This window comes from Heterodontus francisci, chromosome 40 (genome assembly GCF_036365525.1).
Source record: "Heterodontus francisci isolate sHetFra1 chromosome 40, sHetFra1.hap1, whole genome shotgun sequence".
NCBI lineage: Eukaryota > Metazoa > Chordata > Chondrichthyes > Heterodontiformes > Heterodontidae > Heterodontus > Heterodontus francisci.
Window position 1 is genome coordinate 21,080,727 of NC_090410.1, and position 22,315 is coordinate 21,103,041.

The 22,315-nt window shown below is 50.1% G+C and overlaps 1 protein-coding gene across 3 annotated transcripts in view; it reads right to left on the reverse strand.

Moving 5' to 3' along the window:
* The window catches only part of LOC137353138 (mitogen-activated protein kinase-binding protein 1-like), a 186,656-nt gene that overhangs the window by 74,744 nt on the left and 89,597 nt on the right, over positions 1-22,315 (reverse strand). For all 3 annotated transcript variants that reach the window (XM_068019172.1, XM_068019174.1, XM_068019171.1), the window contains exons 15-20: positions 20,828-20,949; positions 18,885-18,960; positions 15,169-15,280; positions 14,115-14,178; positions 13,288-13,410; positions 11,312-11,427 (exon numbers count right to left, since the gene is read on the reverse strand). In XM_068019172.1, coding sequence (XP_067875273.1) covers positions 11,312-11,427; positions 13,288-13,410; positions 14,115-14,178; positions 15,169-15,280; positions 18,885-18,960; positions 20,828-20,949 — 613 coding nt within the window. The remainder of the gene's footprint in view (positions 1-11,311; positions 11,428-13,287; positions 13,411-14,114; positions 14,179-15,168; positions 15,281-18,884; positions 18,961-20,827; positions 20,950-22,315) is intronic.

Below are 22,315 nucleotides of genomic sequence, written 5' to 3' on the forward strand. Positions count from 1 at the left end.
TCATGCTGGAGGTGGCAGAAATGGTGGAGGATGATCCGTTAAATATGGAGACTGCTGGGTTGGAAGGTGAGGACAACCCCATCATGGTTCTGGGAGGAGGTGGAAGGGGTGAGAGCAGAAGTGCATGAACTAGACCAGACACAGTTGAGGGCCTGTCAACCATAAGTGAGGGTGGCGGTGGGAATCCTCAGTTGAGGAAAAAGACATATTGGAAGAACTAGTATGGAAGGTTGCATTGTCTGAACAGAGGCGACAGAGATGGGTAAAACTCGGAGAATGGAATAGTCCTTGCAGGAAATGGGGTTTGAGAAAGTGTAATCCAGGTAGCCGTGGGAGTCCGTGGGCTTATAGTGAATCTTGGTTGATTGTCTCCATTTCTGTGGATAGGCTGAGAAGTCAAGAAAGTCAGAGATGGACCATGTGAAGGGTGGAAATTGGAAACAAAGTCAATTACATTTTCCTTTCAGGGCAAGAGCAGGAAGTGGCACTGAAACAGTCATCAATGTAGTGGAAGAAGAGCTGAGGGAGGGGGCCTGAGTAGGACTGGAACAAGGAATGTTCCACAGATCTCACAAAAAGGCAGGCAGAACTCGGACCCATGCATGTACCCACAGCAACACCTTTTACTTGGAGGAAGTGAGTGGAGTTGAAGGAGAAGTTATTCAATGCGAGAACAAGTTCAGTCAGGCAGAGGGTGGTGATGGATGGGGACTGGTTGGGCCTTCCATTCAAGAAAGCAGAGAGCTCTCGGACCATCCTGGTAGAGGATGGAGGTGTAGAGGGATTGGAGGTCCATTGTGAATAGGAGACAGTGAGAAACTGGATAGGTGACAGGGCATCAGAAGTGTCATGGATTTGGTGGAAAGAGACTGAACAAGGGGACAATGAAGCTCCAATACATTGCTGACTGTGCACTTTACAGTCTTCCAGACTCAACATGGAATTCAATAATTTTAGATCATAACCTCTGCCCCCATTTTTTTTCTCTTTTCCTGCTTTTTTTTTGCTGGTTCGTTTCCAACCCTCGCCCAACCCCCAAATAGAGATGAGATAGAAAGAAATCAGTTCAGGCTCAAACAATGGGTTGAATTTTATGAGCCCTCCAGCATCGGGTGAGGTGGGGGCCCCGAAAATTCTTCCGGAAGAGGCCCGCCAGAGCCCCCGATGCCGAGAAGGCCCTACCGCATTTTACTGGCAGTGGCGAGGCCTCGGTGTGGACCGCAGGGCCTGCATTTGCATTGCTAAATCTATGCAAATAAATGTAAATAAACATACCTAGACCCGTCCTATGCCAGTATTCCGCTCCGATTGATTGTGGGGATGGTGGGAAGGGGTTGAGGGTCAAATGCTCTGAAGGTGCGGGGGCGGGGGGGGTGGTTAAAGGTCGGCATTTTCAAAAGTGGTTTATGTGGGGGACGGGGAAATGTCAATTTAGTAAATGAGAACTCGGTGGTGTTGGGTTGGGGTTGGGGTTGGGGTTGGGGAAGAGGGGAATCAAAGAGAAGTTAAAATTTTCTGCACTTTCTACCAAAACGGCACCTTTAAGCATGCAAATAAAATTGAAGGGCCTGAAGCCCTTTAAAAATGGCGGACACTGTTGCCTAGGATGTCATCAGGGGTGGCCGCTCCGCCCCCTCCATTTAAACGAGACCCCGCGTGAAATATCACAGGGGCTCTACGACGGCCGCTTCGTGCAGGTGGGCCAGTGAGATCAGAGTGCGCCACCACGATTTGAGGCTCACTCATAAAATTCAGCCCAATGGGTCTGCCAGGGCAGTCTTGTTTGTGGATTTTGGGAAGGAGGTAGAAGCGGGCTGTATGGGGTTGGGGACACTGAACTGATTTCTTCCTCACATCGAATGACTTCTCCTTCCACTCCACTCACTTTATCCAAATCAAAGTTGTTGCTTATGGATAGCTGCATGGGTCCTAGATATGGCTGCTTTTTGTGGGAAATGTGGAACATTCCTTGTTCCAACCTTACTCAGGCACCACATACGCACCCCCCGACACCACCCTCAACTCTTCTTCCAATACATTGCTGACTGTACTGGTGCCGCTTCCTGCTCTTGCCCGGAACTGGAAAATTTCATTGACTTTGTTTCCAATTTCCACCCTTCTCTCACCTTCACATGGACCATCGCCGACTCTTCTCTTCCCTTCCTTGACTTCCGTGTCTCCAGTTCTGGACACTGGCTATTAATATAAACTCTCAGACTCCTACAGCTACCCGGACTATACTTCCTCACGCCACACGTCCTGAAAGGACTAGATTCCATTCTCCCAGTTCCTTTGTCTCATCTGTTTGAATGATGCAACCTTCCATATTAGTACTTCCGATGTCGACTTATTGCTCAACCTAAGATGCCCACACACCATGATTGTGATTGTCAGGGCCTTAACCATGTCCGAACTATTTCATGCACTTCTGCTAACACCCTTTTCCCTCCCTCCCATAATAGGGTTCCCCTTATCCTCACCTTCCATCTCACCAGCCTCTGTATTCAACGGATTACCTTCCAACATTTCCGCCACCTCCATCGTGATATCACCAACACATATTCCTCTCTCCTTCCTTTTCAGTATTCTGAAGGGACCGTTCCCTCCACGACACCCTGGTCCACTCCTCAGTTAACCCCAATAACTTCCCTCTTTCCCACAGCACCTTTCCAGATAAGCAAAGCAGATGCAACACCTGCCCTTTTACCTCCTCCCTTCTCATTGATCAGTGCCCCAAACACTCCTTCTAAGTGAAACAGGGATTTACTTGTACTTCTTTCAATCTAGCATCCTGTATTTACTGCTCACAATGGGGAGACAAACACAGACTGGATAACCTTTTGCAGAAAACCTCCGTTCAGTCTGAAAGCACGCCCCTGAGCTTCCTGTCGCTTGTCATTTCAATTCTCCACTGTGCTCCCACTCTGACCATTCTGACCGTGGCCTGCTACAGTGTACCAATGAAGTTCAACGCAAGTCCGAGGAACAGTACCTCATCTTTCAACTGGGCATTTACAGTCTTCCAGATGCAACATTGAGTTCAATAATTTTAGATCATAACCTCTGCCCCCATTTGATTCTTTTCCTTTTTTTTTGCTGGTTCGTTTCCAACCCTCCCCCCACCAGTCTTGTTTCTTTCTTAATCCCTTTACTTTGTGTTTGGGCAGCTGCTGTCCTGCCATTTACATCCCATCCAGACACACCTTTAGTTTCTTTACTTGTCCCATTACGCTTTGCACCATGAAACACTTGGTCATTTAATGTCTTCTTCTCTCCACCCTATCACAGACCTTTCCTTTTGTTTTTCTACCACCCTCCCCCCTCAACAACTATTAAATTTCTAACTTTTGGCAGTTCCGAGGAAAGGTCACATGGACCCGAAACATTGGGCGGCGCACTGAGCGCATGGTGGCCTTCCAACATATTACGTGCAGGGACTGATTTAAATAGAAGGGGTGGGGCGGCTGCCCGGATGACGTAGAGGGGTGTCCCCGGCAACGGCGTCCGGCGCCATTTCTAAATGGCTTTAAGCCCTGAGCAGAGATTTTAATATTTAAAATTACAGTAGTCCTGATTTTTAATAAATAAATGATATGAAGGCCCTTCCCCAACCGCCCCCCCCACCATAGTCTTTTAATTACTTTATTCCCTACCCGAACTTTCTCCCCCAACCTAACATTTACCCTTCAACCCCTTTCCACCATCCTCAGCCAATTAAAATTGCTTGTGTGTGTGCGCGCGCGCGCGTCTCTCCCTTCCCCCCCTCGAGGTCTAGGGGACGCAGATTGAAATGTTTGGGCAAAAAGATGCAGGGGGAATATGAGGAAGCACTTTTTTTACGCAGCGGGTGGTAATGAACTGGAACTCACTGCCCACAAGGGTAGTGGAAGTGGAAGCGATCAATGACTTCAAGAGGAAGTTGGATGGCCACCTGAGAGAGATCGACTTGTGATCTACAGGGAGTGGGACTGAATGCATAGCTCCACAGAGAATTGGCATGGAATCGATGGGCCGAACGGCCTCTATCTGTGCCATAAATAAATGACTCTTTCAATCTTCACCCCTCCTTGCCACTCCTCCACCTCTTGCTCCCCCATGCCCCCTCGCCCTCCCTCCTGCCCACCCACACCGCCTCCCCCTCTTAGCCCTGCCCCTCCCCCTCTTGACCACCCACGCCCCCTCCCCCTTACCCCTGCCCACATCCCATCTCCCCCCTCCCTCCCCCACTTGCAATCCCTCCACCCTCCCTCTTGCCATTCCTCCCCAACTAGCCCTGCCCCCTCCCTCCCCCTCTTCCCTCCCCCCCACACACTCCTCCCACCCTTCCCCCCCCACCCCACAACTCCTCCCACTCTCGCCCCCCCCACACACTCCTCCCACTCTCGCCCCCCCCACACACTCCTCCCACTCTCGCCCCCCCCCACACACTCCTCCCACTCTCGCCCCCCCCCCCACACACTCCTCCCACTCTCGTCCCCCCCCACACACTCCTCCCACTCTCGTCCCCCCCCACACACTCCTCCCACTCTCGCACCCCCCCACACACTCCTCCCACTCTCGCCCCCCCCCCACACACTCCTCCCACTCTCGCCCCCCCCCCACACACTCCTCCCACTCTCGCCCCCCCCCACACACTCCTCCCACTCTCGCCCCCCCCCCACACACTCCTCCCACTCTCGCCCCCCCCCACACACTCCTCCCACTCTCGCCCCCCCCCCACACACTCCTCCCACTCTCGCCCCCCCCCCACACACTCCTCCCACTCTCGCCCCCCCCCCACACACTCCTCCCACTCTCGCCCCCCCCCCACACACTCCTCCCACTCTCGCCCCCCCCCCACACACTCCTCCCACTCTCGCCCCCCCCACACACTCCTCCCACTCTCGCCCCCCCCACACACTCCTCCCACTCTCGCCCCCCCCACACACTCCTCCCACTCTCGCCCCCCCCACACACTCCTCCCACTCTCCTCCCACTCTCGCCCCCCCCACACACTCCTCCCACTCTTCCCCCCCCCCCCACTCCTCCCGCCCACTCTCCTCCCACTCTCGCCGCCCCCCCCCACACTCTCGCCGCCCCCCCCACACACTCCTCCCACTCTCGCCCCCCCCCACACACTCCTCCCACTCTCGCCCCCCCCACACACTCCTCCCACTCTCGCCCCCCCCACACACTCTCCTCCCACTCTCGCACCCCCCACACACTCTCCTCCCACTCTCGCACCACCCACACACTCCTCCCGCCCACTCTCCTCCCACTCTCGCCACCCCCCCCACACACTCCTCCCACTCTCGCCCCCCCCACACACACTCCTCCCACTCTCGCCCCCCCCACACACACTCCTCCCACTCTCGCCCCCCCCCACACACACTCCTCCCACTCTCGCCCCCCCCCACACACTCTCCTCCCACTCTCGCCCCCCCCCACACACTCTCCTCCCACTCTCGCCCCCCCCACACACTCTCCTCCCACTCTCGCCCCCCCCACACACTCTCCTCCCACTCTCGCCCCCCCCCACACACTCTCCTCCCACTCTCGCCCCCCCCACACACTCTCCTCCCACTCTCGCCCCCCCCACACACTCTCCTCCCACTCTCGCCCCCCCCACACACTCTCCTCCCACTCTCGCCCCCCCCACACACTCTCCTCCCACTCTCGCCCCCCCCACACACTCTCCTCCCACTCTCGCCCCCCCCACACACTCTCCTCCCACCCTTCCCCCCCACCCACTCTCCTCCCACCCTTCCCCACCACCCACACACTCCTCCCACCCTTCCCCCCCACCCCACTCTTTCCCCCCCACCCACAACTCCTCCCACTCTCGCCCCCCCCCCACACACTCCTCCCACTCTCGCCCCCCCCACAAACTCCTCCCACTCGCCCCCCCCCACACACTCCTCCCACTCCCCCCCCCCCACACACTCCTCCCTCTCGCCCCCCCCCACACACTCCTCCCACTCTCGCCCCCCCCCACACACTCCTCCCACTCTCGCCCCCCCCCACACACTCCTCCCACTCTCGCCCCCCCCCACACACTCCTCCCACTCTCGCCCCCCCCACACGCTCCTCCCACTCTCGCCCCCCCCCACACTCTCCTCCCACTCTCGCCGCCCCCCCCACACTCTCGCCGCCCCCCCCACACTCTCGCCGCCCCCCCCACACTCTCCTCCCACTCTCGCACCCCCCACACACACTCCTCCCACTCTCGCACCCCCCACACACACTCCTCCCACTCTCGCACCCCCCACACACACTCCTCCCACTCTCGCACCCCCCACACACTCTCCTCCCACTCTCGCCCCCCCCCCACACTCTCCTCCCACTCTCGCCCCCCCCCACACTCTCCTCCCACTCTCGCCCCCCCCACTCCTCCCGCCCACTCTCCTCCCACTCTCGCCCCCCCCCACTCCTCCCGCCCACTCTCCTCCCACTCTCGCCCCCCCCCACTCCTCCCGCCCACTCTCCTCCCACTCTCGCCCCCCCCCACTCCTCCCGCCCACTCTCCTCCCACTCTCGCCCCCCCGCCCACTCTCGCCCCCCCCGCCCACTCTCGCGCCACTCTCGCCCCCCCCGCCCACTCTCCTCCCACTCTCGCCCCCCCCGCCCACTCTCCTCCCACTCTCGCCCCCCCCGCCCACTCTCCTCCCACTCTCGCCCCCCCCGCCCACTCTCCTCCCACTCTCGCCCCCCCCGCCCACTCTCCTCCCACTCTCGCCCCCCACCACACTCTCCTCCCACTCTCGCCCCCCACCCCCACCACACTCTCCTCCCACTCTCGCCCCCCACCCCCACCACACTCTCCTCCCACTCTCGCCCCCCACCCCCACCACACTCTCCTCCCACTCTCGCCGCCCCGCCCCCACACTCTCGCCGCCCCCCCCCCCACACTCTCCTCCCGCTCTCGCCCCCTCCCCCCACACTCTCCTCCCGCTCTCGCCCCCTCCCCCCACACTCTCCTCCCGCTCTCGCCCCCTCCCCCCACACTCTCCTCCCGCTCTCGCCCCCTCCCCCCACACTCTCCTCCCGCTCTCGCCCCCTCCCCCCACACTCTCCACCCCTCCCCCCACACTCTCCACCCCTCCCCCCACACTCTCCACCCCTCCCCCCACACTCTCCACCCCTCCCCCCACACTCTCCTCCCACTCTCGCCGCCCCGCCCCCACACTCTCGCCGCCCCCCCCACACTCTCCTCCCGCTCTCGCCCCCTCCCCCCCCACACTCTCCTCCCGCTCTCGCCCCCTCCCCCCCCACACTCTCCTCCCGCTCTCGCCCTGCCCCCCTCCCCCCCCACACTCTCCTCCCGCTCTCGCCCCCCACCCCCACCACACTCTCCTCCCGCTCTCGCCCCCCCCCACCCCCACCACACTCTCCTCCCGCTCTCGCCCCCCAACCCCCACCACACTCTCCTCCCGCTCTCGCCCCCCACCCCCACCACACTCTCCTCCCGCTCTCGCCCCCCCACCCCCACCACACTCCCCTCCCGCTCTCGCCCCCCCACCCCCACCACACTCTCCTCCCGCTCTCGCCCCCCACCCCCACCACACTCTCCTCCCGCTCTCGCCCCCCACCCCCACCACACTCTCCTCCCGCTCTCGCCCCACCCCCACCACACTCTCCTCCCGCTCTCGCCCCACCCCCACCACACTCTCCTCCCACTCGCCCCACCCCCACCACACTCTCCTCCCACTCTCGCCCCACCCCCACCACACTCTCCTCCCTCTCTCGCCCCACCCCCACCACACTCTCCTCCCTCTCTCGCCCCACCCCCACCACACTCTCCTCCCTCTCTCGCCCCACCCCCACCACACTCTCCTCCCTCTCTCGCCCCACCCCCACCACACTCTCCTCCCTCTCTCGCCCCACCCCCACCACACTCTCCTCCCACTCTCGCCCCACCCCCACCACACTCTCCTCCCACTCTCGCCCCACCCCCACCACACTCTCCTCCCACTCTCGCCCCACCCCCACCACACACTCCTCCCACTCTCGCCCCACCCCCACCACACTCTCCTCCCACTCTCGCCCCACCCCCACCACACTCTGCTCCCACTCTCGCCCCACCCCCACCACACTCTCCTCCCACTCTCGCCCCACCCCCACCACACTCTCCTCCCACTCTCGCCCCACCCCCACCACACTCTCCTCCCACTCTCGCCCCACCCCCACCACACTCTCCTCCCACTCTCGCCCCACCCCCACCACACTCTCCTCCCACTCTCGCCCCACCCCCACCACACTCTCCTCCCACTCTCGCCCCACCCCCACCACACTCTCCTCCCACTCTCGCCCCACCCCCACCACACTCTCCTCCCACTCTCGCCCCACCCCCACCACACTCTCCTCCCACTCTCGCCCCACCCCCACCACACTCTCCTCCCACTCTCGCCCCACCCCCACCACACTCTCCTCCCACTCTCGCCCCACCCCCACCACACTCTCCTCCCACTCTCGCCCCACCCCCACCACACTCTCCTCCCACTCTCGCCCCACCCCCACCACACTCTCCTCCCACTCTCGCCCCACCCCCACCACACTCTCCTCCCACTCTCGCCCCACCCCCACCACACTCTCCTCCCACTCTCGCCCCACCCCCACCACACTCTCCTCCCACTCTCGCCCCACCCCCACCACACTCTCCTCCCACTCTCGCCCCACCCCCACCACACTCTCCTCCCACTCTCGCCCCACCCCCACCACACTCTCCTCCCACTCTCGCCCCACCCCCACCACACTCTCCTCCCACTCTCGCCCCACCCCCACCACACTCTCCTCCCACTCTCGCCCCACCCCCCACACTCTCCTCCCACTCTTCCCCACCCCCCACACTCTCCTCCCACTCTTCCCAGCCCCCCCACACTCTCCTCCCACTTTTCCCAGCCCCCCCACACTCTCCTCCTACTCTTTTCCCAGTCCCCCCACTCTTTTTCCCCTCCTGTCCTCCCTCCCTTTGGCCCCCCCCACACTGTCCCTCCCTCCGCCCCCCTCCCTCTGCCCCTCTCTCCCCCCACCACACCCGCCCTCCCTCTCTCCGCAGCAGCCATTCCCACAACTGGATAATTACCATACCAATGTTATTTAGGTTCGGGCAAGTGGAGGCAGGAACCTGCCCAGTGTGCAGGATACAGGACATTTACTAAAGTGCACAAAAGCAGCAGTGAAGGCCAATCCCAGGGCACCTGTACTGCATTCTATCAACCAGTGCTACCGCCGCCCGGGCAGCCCCCGTCAGTCACATGGAGTGACCAATCACAGACAGGGGTCCCCCACTCTTAATATACAGGTCCCACCTACTTCCTCCGCCTGACGTGAAGGGAAGCCGTCAATCACAGCCATGGCACAAACAGACTGACGGACTGGATGCAATCCTTCGGCTGGCCAGATTCTGGCCTGCAGACCACCCTGATGTAAAAGATCCCATGGCATTATTTCAAACAAGAGCAGGGGAATTATCCCTGGTGCCCTGGCCAAAGTTTATCCCTCAATCAACATAACAAGAGGAGAGATTATCTGGTCATTATCACTTTGCTGTTTGCTGTGCTCAAACTAGCTGCCGCATTTCCAACAGTGTCTACACTTCAAAAGTACTTCAATGACTGTCAAGTGCTTTGGGACATCTGGTGGTCATGAAAGCATCTGCGACCAGTTCGAACTGGCCTCGGGAGCTAAAGTTAACCACGGCAAGAGCGAGGCCATGTTCTTTGGCAACTGGGCTGCCCGATCCTTTGTCCCCTTCACCGTCAGGTCAGACTACCTGAAGGTGCTGGGGAAATGGTTCGGAAGGGCCGGGCCGTGCACCAAAACCTGGGAGGAGTGAGTAGCCAAGGCACAACAAAAGTTGAGCATGTGGGGGCAGCAATCTCTCTCCATTGTGGGTAAGAACCTGGTCATCAGGTGCGAGGCGTTCACGTTGTTGCTGTACGTGGCGCAGGTCTGGCCCATACCCCACACCTGCGCTGTGGCGGTCACCCGAGCCATTTTCTGCTTCATCTGGGGATCTAAAATGGACCGGGTCCGGAGGGACACAATGTTCAAATCTCTGGATAAGGGAGGGAAAAATGTACCCAACGTGGCCCTCATCCTGATGACCACCTTCGCGTGCGGCTGCATCAAGCTGTGTGTAGACGTCCAGTACGCAAACTCCAAATGCCACTATGTGCTGAGGTTCTATCTGTCCCCGGTGTTGCGAAGGATGGGCCTGGTCACATTGCCGCGGAACGCTCCATGCAGTTGGACCGTGCCGTACCACCTACCCTTCGTGGAGCAGTTTCTGCAGGAAAACACCTTTGACCACCGATCCATCAGGCAGTGGTCTGTATGGAATGTCCTCAAGGCCCTACGGGAAAAGGAGACAGGGGATCCTGTCGGATGGTTCCCCAAGCAGACCGCCAAAGTCATTTGGCGGAATGCTTCATCACCAGAACTTTCAAACAAGCACCAAGATGTAGCTTGGCTGGTGGTGAGAAGGGCCCGCCCCGTCAGATCCTTCCTGCACGCCCGAAGTCTCGCCCCCTCCGCGCAATGCCCCCGCGGTGGCTGTGGTGGGGAAGAGACGGTTGCCCACCTCCTCCTGGAATATGTCTTTGCAAAGCAGGTGTCGAAAGAGATGCAGTGGTTTTTGTCGAGGTTCATCCCAAGCAGCTCTACGGGCTGTTCCCAGGGACGCACACCGAGACAAACATCAACTGCTGCTGGAGGACTATCAATTCGGTGAAAGACGCCCTTTGGTCTGCCCGAAACTTTCTGGTCTTCCAGCGCAAAGAGTTGTCCACGACCGAATGTTGCAGACTGGCACATTTCAAGGTCCAGGACTACGTGCTGAGGGACGCACTAAAGCTTGGGGCAACCGCAGCAAAGGCTCAATGGGGAAAGACCACAGTGTAAGGTCCCCCCACCAAGCTGAACTGAAGGGTTGGACCCATGGGCAACCCCTTGAACTGTATCGGGAAAATTTTCATTTGCTGTAAATGTAAAAATGTAATTGGCATGACAAATGTGAAATGGAAGGGTTGTGAAGCAACTCATGATTGTATTGAAGGAAACTGATCTCCCTTGCAATGTTTGTACTTTTTGGTGCTGTTTGAAACTGTTTGGCAATGTATTTTTTACAGATTTTTATGAATAAAGTATATTTTGGAAATAAAAAAAAATCTGGTGGTCATGAAAGGCATGATATCAAAGCTGGACTTTTTAAAAATAAGTTGTTGCTGTGCAGTCACTGAAGTTTTCAATTTTTTTGGGAGTCTCTTTCATCCATCTCATGTAGTGGTTATAGTATTAAAGTCAGTTAGTATATATCAAAAACTGCTCCTACCTCTATCCATGGGCTCTTTTAAAGGGGTTTGGAATGAACCATCCTCTGCATCATCTTCACTTGCATCATCTTCCTGATCATCTGAAGCTAACTTTCTCACCATAAAAGTCTCTCTCCTAAAATCAGTGCAGACAGTTACTAAATATTGAAAGTGAAGTGCGTCTTTCTATGTTGGAAAGCTTCAAAATTTACTGTTCAATTTTCACCAATTTTGGGACTACAAAAATGGGCAGTCCATAAAAGACCTAAAATGCTACACTGGGCAGACAGCTATATACATGCATGTACAGTGACACACTGGAGTTTGGAGAAAACCAAAGCACCCATGTGCACAGCCAGTTACAGTGGCAATAGGTATTTCCTAGTCTAACTCAACTGCAGCTCACTGGGTAGCACTCTTGTCTCTGAGTCGCACTCCAGAGACTTGAGAACAAAACCTAGACTGACACTCTTAGCGCAGTACTGAGGTAGTTCTACACGGTCAGAGATTCCATCTTTTGGGTGAGATATCAAACTGAGTCATCTCAGGTGGAATTAAAAGATCCCATGTAATTATTTCGACAAAGAGGAGAGTTCTCCCTGGTTTCTTGGCAATATTTATCCCTCAACCATCACAAACAGGTTATCACATTGCTGCTTGTGCGAGCTTGCTAAAAACAAATTGGCTGTTGCACTGCCTACATTACAACAGTGACTACACTTTAAAAGTACTCAATTGGTTGTAAAACACTTTGGAACTTACAGAAATCTTACTTTCATCACCCAAATGGGATTAGGCTGGCACCACTGAGTACACGGGTACATACTAAGATAATATCTCAATTCAGCATGTTTACATTGGTCAGCAATAGCACCAATGACATTGTGACAAACCAAATAGAACATTTAGGTCTCCTGGCCCCACACTTGCATTCTTCTCCAAGTCTAAAGACAATTGTGTAATTAGAGTGACACACAACAGATTTGGGATGGTTGAGGAGAGGATGCAACAGCACATTAAGGAAGGTGAAAGTTAGTAAGTCACATAGGCTCACACTCCTGCTTCTTAAGCAGTTAGATCAAGGCAACAGGTTTTTAATTTTTGTTTTAAAAAATCCGTTCATGGGATGAGAGCATCGCTGGCAAGGCCAGCATTCATTGCCCATCCTTAATTCCCAAGAGAAGGTGGTGGTGAGATGTCTTCTTGAACTGCTGCAGTCCATATTTTGATTTGATTTTTTTTGATTTAGAGATACAGCACTGAAACAGGCCCTTCGGCTCACCGAGTCTGTGCCGACCATTAACCACCCATTTATACTAATCCTACACTAATCCCATATTCCTACTACATCCTCACCTGTCCCTATATTGCCCGACCACCTACCTATACTAGGGGCAATTTATAATGGCCAATTTACCTATCAACCTGCAAGTCTTTGGCATGTGGGAGGAAACTGGAGCACCCGGAGGAAACCCACACAGACACAGGGAGAACTTGCAAACTCCACACAGGCAGTACCCAGAACTGAACCCGGGTCGCTGGAGCTGAGAGGCTGCGGTGCTAACCACTGCGCCACTGTGCCGCCCCTATGGTGTAGATAGACCCACAATGCTTTTTTCTGTACTGGTTTGATACAACTGAGGGTCAGTTAAGAGTCCTCCGTTGAAATACATGAAAGAACCAGTTGGGTTTTTACAACAATCCAATAGTTAAATGGTCACCATTACAGAGACAGATTTTTTATTCCAGGTTTATTAACAGAATTTAAATTCCCCCAGCTGCCATGGGGAAATCTGAACTCATGTCTCTGGAGCATTAGTCCAGGCCTCTGGATTACTAGTCAAGTATGTCTCCTAGACAGGACAATTTTGGATTATCAAACTTTGTGAACTTTGAATAAGGACTTTCAAATAAAAAGAGCTGAAAGCTGTCTGATTTTCTGAATTTCAGCATCTAAGGTACCTTGCAAGTCAGCCAGCAGTTTTAAGAAATATACCTGATCGGTGCAGGTGCCTTGGTTGGTGGTGTCTTGTCTTTTTTAGCAATCTGCTTAATTTCAGAGAGACGATGTCTCATGCATGTTGTCAACTGAGAGTCCAAGCGCCATATGAAAATGCAACTGTGTGTTAGAAAAAATTAAGTTAGAAACAGTCTGGAATATTCCTAGCAAAAGTAGGACAATTACTGTTTTAATATTACACTCAGACTAGAAAGTGTCCTAATGTTGACTTGCCTAGGCAGTTATATAATAAGCTAGTTTACTTCACAGCATTTTTACGGAACAGAAATTCAGTCTTGCATGAAGGAACTATGATAAACTGTCTGAATAAACAGCACATTTATAACACACATTTAGTAGTTGAGGGGGCAGAAATACGAATGGACTCCAGAGGGATTGTCACGAAGAATGACAAAAACCCATCTGCTAATGATAACTCAGAATCATCAGCATTGAAGAAGTCATTCAGTAGTTGGAGAAACAAGTAATAAGATAGAGTCCGCTTCCCAATTAAAATGTGACCCAGGTTTTCCCAGAATTAAAGATTGGGCTTTATGGAGGCAGTGGAAATAAAAGGAGAGTGGGAAGGATGTGTGTTTTGTTCAGCCACATATTTCACAGTGGAAACATTTCATGACTGAAGACAGCATGTCAGCCGCCTAAGGTCAGGTTACTGTTGAGCAGCATGTCGAAGAAGTTATACATTTTGCACAGAGTCATGTTGGCCTACAAAATTAGGGCCTTTCAACATTCACAACCACAACATACTTTACATGGATTTTCTCAAAAAAAAAATCTCATGTAGATCAGTCGAAAGTACTCACCTGTCGCCTGATACTGTGATCAGATACTTGCAGTCATTACTAAATTTCATGCCAGTTACAATTTCTAGGATGAAAGGATGAAAATTATTTTGAAAACCATTTGGACAATTTTTGCAATCTGCCTGCATTGTAATTATTACAGAATTCAAAGTCATTCTAAACTACCACAACACTTAATTTGTTTCTGAAGATTCAGAGACATTAGGTTCAAGTTCATTGCAGGAATTCACAAGTTACTCCTTGAATTTTATTTATTTTCAATCTAATTCTATTCATCCTCCAAAAGGAAGCACCATCTTTATAACTACAGATCTGCACAGAGACACCACTTACAAATAATGGATCTGGACTTTTACCACATCAGCAATGCTGGATTTCTATCAGTATACGTAAACCAAAAAAAACCTCAGGTCAGATTTAAATTGGAAAAAACTGTCGACTGGTGTAGCGGGTAGAGATTTTACTTCCCTATGAACCACAAATTGAACCTTCAATCACAGCCAGCACAAAAACTCGATGGCCAGCAGGATACCTGCTAACTTCAAATACTCCCTCTGTGCACTCTCCCAAGGATTGTGGTCAGTTCAAATTATCCAGGGCCAAGCTGAATGCAATCATGCAGAGTTGATGGTACTGAGCATATAAAAAGAGGAAGGTACCAGAGTCCACTGCGGCTTTAAAATAAAGTTAGATGTATGTGCTCCTGCAGTCATTGGTATTTGCATTAATCAATACAAACTACCTTGTTTCACACAGGGAAATTATCTTGAACTGTTAAAAAGACTGCAAGACTTTTTTTGTACCTTGCTACTTCTCAAAAGCTTAAGATTTGCAAGTTTCTATGCAATATCACACATTACTGGTTATGTGACTTGTTTTTTAACACCAAAGTACAATACTTAGCCATGTGCAGATTCTACTGACAGAAAAGAGTGTTTAAAAGCATGCAGGAAATTCACCTCTTTACAGCCACATCTTGAGAGCCTAATTTAAAAAATACAACACGGAAGAGGAAAATTGACAGCTGGTTTGTATGTTAATGTAAAAAGAATACCTGAATGCCCAAACATGCTGGCTACACATTCTCCAGTGTAGAAGTCAAAGATGGAAATATTCTTGTCAGAACAACTAGTGGCTACAAATGTTCCAGATGGATCCATCTGAACCTAGAAAGCAAAGGAGGGAAAACAATGCTAGAAGCCTCAACTGATGTTTGAAATAGTCACAAGAGAAATACCCATGTTTAAAACAAGTGTTACCAAACAAAGCAATTCAAAAGCCACTGATGTGAAAAATGCAGACGGTATGCAAAATACCTATCAACTGAAGATCAAGAAGAAAATGTGCTTGGTATTGGTGTCAATATTCTCTTTAAAGCTTTCAAGTACTATAAACTAATCACTTCTTTTATAAAAAGGCATTTCATTTGATGGAACTTTGCTTGTATTCAAATGATTCCATTACTCCAACAGCAGAGGGCACCCAGCTCAATTTTTGGTTTGAAGTGCAGGCCAAATGCCTCTTAATGATTGTTTACTTCAAGTTAGATGGGGTGGAAGCTGTTAGATGATGCAGGGAAAAACAGTAAGCACAAAGTTAGGTCATAGGCTTGGAAGATTCAACTACCTACAGCCAGTTGAGGTTTTTGCATGAGATGGACAAAACAAGTGAAACTGTCAAGATGACAAATAGATTGCGGTAGCATAGCTATATGAACTGAGGGCGCACTGTACTAGACTAATATACATATAACAGCTGATAGTGAACTACACTGGAACAACCTTAATGGTTTTTGATATATGTTTTCAGTGCTCTTTCAAATTTTGTGAGGAAGTCCCCCACAGTGCTGCAAATATTAGCACACTACCATAGAACCCCATCCTAATTTATAAAAGATCAGTCTGCAACACAATAACTTGTATTTATGACATTTAGGCACTTCACAGGAGTGCTATCAAACAAAATCTGACTCAAAGCTAAAGTAATATAGGGTAGATGACCAAAGGCTTGGTCAAAGAGGTAGGTTTTAAGGAGCAGTTTAAAGGAGGAAAGAGGGGTAGAGAGGCAGAGGGGTTTACGGAGAGAATTCCACAGCTTACGGGTTTGGTGGCTGAATGGCACGGCCACCAACAAGTGATTAAAACTGGGATGTTCAAAAGACCAGAATTATGAGCACAGATTATCTTGGAGGGTTGTAGGGCTGGAGGACATAAGAGAGATAGGGAGGGGCGAGGCCATAGAGGGATTTGAAAACAAGGATGAGAATTAAAAAAAAAAAATTTGAGGCAATGCTTAACCAGGAGCCAACGTTAGTCAACAAGTACAGAGGTGATGGATGAATGGGACTTGATACGAATTAGGATACACACAGCCAAGTTTTGGATCACCCCAAATTTACCAGGGTAAAACATTAGGAGGCTGGCCAGGAAGACATTGGAATATACAAGTCTACAGTCAACTCCAAGGGGATGGATGAGTGTCTCAGCAGATGATGAGCTGAAGTGTGGCGGAGTTGGTTATGTTAGAGAGGTGGAAATTCCCAGATGTGTGGTCGGAAGTTCATCTTGTGGTCAAATATGACACCAAGGTTGCGAATAATCTGATTAAGTCTCAGAGTTACCTGGGAGAAGGATGGAATTGGTGGCCAAAGAACGGAGTTTGTGGTAGGGACCAACGACAATGGCTTCAGTTTTCCCAATATTTAGTTGAAGGAAATTTTTGCTTATCCAGTACTGGATATCAGAAAAACAGTCTGACAATTCAAAGACAGTGGAGGGGTAGAGAGAGATGGTGGCAAGGTAGAGCTGGGTGGCGTCAGCATACATGTAGAAACTGACACTATTTTCAGATGATGTTGCCAAGGGGCAGCATGCAGATGAGAAATAGGAAGGGGCCAAGGATAGATCATTGGATATCCCAGAAATGATGCAAGAGGGGCAAGAGAAGCCTTTGAGGTGATTATCAGGCTACAGTTGGATTAAGAATGGAACCAGGCAAGTGCAGTCCCACCCAGTTGGATGGGTGGAGGTGTTGGAGGAGGATGGTATGGTCAACCGTATCAAAGACTGCAGACAAGCCAAGGAGGGATAATTTACCAAAGGGAAACCAGCGAAATGAATCAAAACCTTAAGGAAAACAGTGTTATCATAGATAGTACAGCACAGAGGATATTCGTTCTTTCGAAGAGCAATCTAGTTAGTCCCACTCCCCAGCTCTTTCCCTAACTCCCTGTAATTTTTTCTGCAAATACTTATACAATTCATTTTGAAGGCCACTATTAAATCAAACAGGAATAATATGCTATATGCTATGAATATATAACAAATATAGAAAAATTAGATTAATTCACAAAGCCCCAGAAATCTCTTGCAGACCGAATCCTGGTTTCAAAACTTTCGTGCCAACTCACCCTCCCAATTCTTTTCTCCCATCACCCCCTTGCTCTTCCATCAGTGAATTTTCCTTGTTTGAAGCATCATCTTTACCACAATGACATTCTAACCATGTGGAAAACAGCAGGCAAAACTGTAGAGGTTGTGTAGAAATTGGTTGCTTTTAAGCAAGGGCTACAAGAATCCCACTGACACTTGGAAATGCATCAGTGTATCAAGTTTCTCGCCCTCTCTTTGTGGGTGATGTTGAGGACGGCTATACCACAACAGAAAAAATGTATTGTCGTTTGAATGGAAAGTATGGTCACAATGCTTGGAGTCTACTCGTTTTGGGAGGGATGGAGGTGACTGGGGGAAGAAAAACAAAATACACTTTCTTTGCTGCAGGGCAAGACATTAGCTTATAACCTCCCTTCCAGGCCTTCTTGGGGCAGTTCCTACAAGCTTTGGAAATAGGAGGCTCATGATGTCCTATAATTGCTAGCTTTCTTCAGGATAGCAGATGTGACTACAACAAGCTCAAAAACATTGTTCGAGATAGAATTTGTGTCGCATTAAAGTGATCTGTGGACAAAGCTTGTGTAACAAATAAGCAGAAAGGCAAAGTAAATACAAGGTGTATGACAAAGTCCAATAGGAGTTTCAAAGTCATCTGTAGACAGCAGGAATTGATGAATATTTCTTCCTGCATAGCAGCCGCAGGGCTTATGTGGTTCCGATAGGTAATGCTGTGCTGGATTTGGTTCTTCTGGGTGGGTCAGCTGTTTTATCTCTGATCCCATCTGTACATTTGGGAATTTTCAGTTACTGGTATGGAACAAAATCTCTATGCTGACTATATGCATTTCTAAAACACTGATCTACAAATTTCCTGCCATGTGTGACCACAGATATCAAACTGCCTCCTGCTAGACTAGAAGGTTAATTGTACAAGATAGAGATTCTGGTTTGACACTGGGTACAACTTTGTACATTTGTTCATGGTTTCACTGACATTTATGAATTACAGAATGAATAGAAAAATCATCAAATCTACATGTGCTCAATATGATAAAGTTAGAAACTTATCCTGTTCTACATTTATCAGAAATGTTCTCTTCTCTACAACCAGGGCAAATTCATCTGTGCATTGGCAGAGCTGTGGAGAAGTTGGCTTGCCATCCCAAACTTAGCTATCTCTTGACCTTCATTAAAACAAATTTTTAAAAAGGTCAGTCTCCAGAGACGTCATTCTTCACTGGGCTCTAGTGTTACATTTAAAACTTTAGATCCCCAAATAGCATTGTTTAAGGTAAAGCATTATATCCCCTGCAAAACTAGTGAAAAAGCATTAAAGAAATTCTGTGCTGTTTCGGATGCTGAGATTTGTATTCCTTACTTTGAGGAGGATCCCATCTTCACTCTGTGATCCTTTGAAACATTTTTTTTGTTTCCCGCTGCCAATAGTAAATACTCTGAAAAATTAAAATAAAATGTAATTTTATTAAAAGCAATCAGATAGTAAAACAGATTGATTCTCTTTTTTGCCTCTTTACTCCTCCCCAGTTTTCTCTTTTCATTATGTCACTTACTGCTGCTGGGAATAATTCCATAGGCCCTGGCCACCCTCTATATTTCAGCCATATGCAGGAGGTGTCAGTCATGTCAGAACTTTAATAGCAAGCATCAACACTATTTGTCTAGATGACATTACAGCTAAGCCAGATTCTGTCCTCAGCATTTCTAACAAAGAAGTCTACAGATAACCATCAAGAATAGTGACCCTGATTGATCTTTCCCCTGCCTAATCTAGCAGTCCGAAACTAATTCTAAAAATGTTCTACAAGATCAGCTAACAGAATAGATCAAGAACAATACCCGAGATCTCCCTAGTTTGTATAACTCAGCTATTAACTGGATAAACTAAAAAGCTGATCTATCTTGAACACCGGCAACAATCAAAAAAACCCCCAAACTTTCACCTTATATTCCTTGCTTTACTTTCAACTCATGCTTTGCAGCATACAGTGTTCTCATGTTCCAAAGTGGTCTAGGGTGAGCAAGTGTTCTGCTCAGAAAAAACGACAGCTGGCAGCTAACCATATAGGCTCAAATAAAATTTTGGTTACAACAGCAATACCTCAGTTTCCTTCCTTATATTAGCCACAAAATATTAGTTGTGGGCCGGAAGGGGAGGGGGGAGCTGAGGGGAACAGAAATGAGAAAAGCACCACCCAAGAAGGAATCGATGTTTTCTCAGACAGATTTAGTTTCAAACTAATCCTGCCACCCAGAGGCTTGGCTTTGCCATCAGGGAAGCATCAAGAAAATACCAGAATACCATAAATGGACAAAAAAACCTACAGACTCATTAATTTCATACTTGTACTCTACATTAGATTACTTTGGCTTTAACTGTGACTGTGAAATTGTTTACATTGTCTTTTTTTTATTCATTCATGGGATGTGGGCGTCACTGGCTTTGCCAGCATTTATTGCCCATCCCCAATTGCCTTTGAGAAGGTGGTGGTGAGCTGCCTTCTTGAACCGCTGCAGTCCATTTGGAGTAGGTAGACCCACAGTGCTGTTAGGAAGGGAGTTCCAGGAGTTTGACCCAGCGACATTAATTGTGGCCCACTGCATTTAAATACCTAGATCAGGTCCCTCCTCAATTATCTTTTCTCCTGTAAGATTAAGATCCAAACTACTTTTTGAATTTAAATACAAGGTAAAGGCTTTCAAAATTGAAAAAAAAAAATAGAAGAGTAGATGAATCTCAAAGTAGTAATTAGATGTTGCCAGTTTCAGGTTTAAAAGCCTAATGTATTGCTTTAATATGTTTTAACTATGCTATGCCAGAGGGTAGAGGCTGAGTGTAGGTTGTAGCTTCCCACCCAATTTTGGAGCCAGGGAAGAGGAAGGAAATCTGATTTGAGCTTTCTGTTAGTTAGCTGACCTCTGCTTCTCTAGCTGCAGATAGTACATGGCACAGTGAAAACTAGAGGACAGATGACCAGGTGGAGAGAGAAATGTGTGCAACATGTGGGAACTTTAAAAAAAACTTTTCAACTAGTACGTCATCCAGGTTAGTTCACCAAGTTGCCAATCATGTTTAATTTAACAAATTAGTCACCAGCAATGCTTCAGGTAATTCCTCTCCTCCACCAATCATTAACACGAGCAGAAGAACAAAGAAATTTTATTCTAGATCAAATCATACTATCTGACTTAGGGGTACTTGATGCATCAGTGGGTACCAAAAATAGGAAGTGCCTCAGTTCCAACATTAACATTCCTCATCTTCAACAAATATTGCCCCCCTCCCTGAAGAAAGGAACATACCTAATATTTCTGTCCTGGCAGCCAATAGCTACATATTTCCGTGTGATATCAACATCCATGTCATACAAGGTTGTCTTCCCTACTACATGGTGACTCCGTGTAAACTGAATTCCATCGACAGACTGCCAAAAGAAAAATTATACTGACTGAAAGACAAGTACTAGGATCTTTCATGACCATTGCTCTGGAAACATTTAGATTACAGATTACCCAAAAGAATATTAACCTCTACCGACAGACACGAATAGCCATCATCCTAGAAGAAATTTCTGAGACACCAACCTTTAAGACAGTCATACACTCAGCAATCAAAGCATTCCACCCCCCACCCCAACTTTGCTGTGGGTATGCCTTTAGTTTTCTGACACAAGGCGCAGCAGAGAGTGTGTTTTTATTTAATTAAAAAAAAGCATTTTACTGCCCCATCTGGCCACAGAGCAAGTCTGGAAATCAGTTTCATATGTGGAGATTAAACTATTGTCCAAGAATGAGTCATATGCTTTTGCTAAAACCACAACAGATTTCCTTAAATGTCCTCAACTTCCTACATTTCCCAGTGACTAATTATCCCACTCTTCTCTTCTACCAAATATTCAGATAAGAGGAGTTTTAAGGCTTTTTTGGAAAAATTTAAGTGAATAATGAAGGGTGGCACAACTTGCAGCAACACCCCCAAATGCCACCAAGACACTTCTTCTTCTTTGGCCTCCTTGTCTCGAGAGACAATGGGTAAGCGCCTGGAGGTGGTCAATGTTTGTGAAGCAGCGCCTGGAGTGGCTATAAAGGCCAATTCTAGAGTGACAGACTCTTCCACAAGTGCTGCAGATAAAATTGGTTGTCGGGGCTGTTACACAGTTGGCTATCTCCTTGCGCTTCTGTCTTTTTTCCTGCCAACTGCTAAGTCTCTTCGACTCGCCAAGCTTTATGGCTGCCCACCAGCTCTGATGATCGCTGGCAGCTGACTCCCACGACTTGCGATCAATATCACAGGACTTCCATGTCGCGTTTGCAGACGTCTTTAAAGCTGAGACAAGGACTGCCGGTGGGTCTGATACCAGTGACGAGCTCGCTGTTCAATGCGTCCTTGGGGATCCTGCCATCTTCCATGCGGCTCACATGGCCAAGCCATCTCAGGCGCCGCTGGCTCAGTAGGGTGTATCTGCTGGGAATGTTGGCCGCCTCGAGGACTTCTGTGTTGGAGATACGGTCCTGCCACCTGATGCCAAGGATTCTCCGAAGGCAGCGAAGATGGAATGAATTGAGACATCGCTCTTGGCTGACGTACGTTGTCCAGGCCTCGCTGCCATAGAGCAAGGTACTGAGGACACAGGCTTGATACACTTGGACTTCTGTGTTCTGTGTCAGTGCGCCATTTTCCCCACACTCTCTTGGCCAGTCTGGACATAGCAGAGGAAGCCTTCCCCATGCGCTTGTTGAATTCTGCATCGAGAGACAGGTTACTGGTGATAGTTGAGCCTAGGTAGGTGA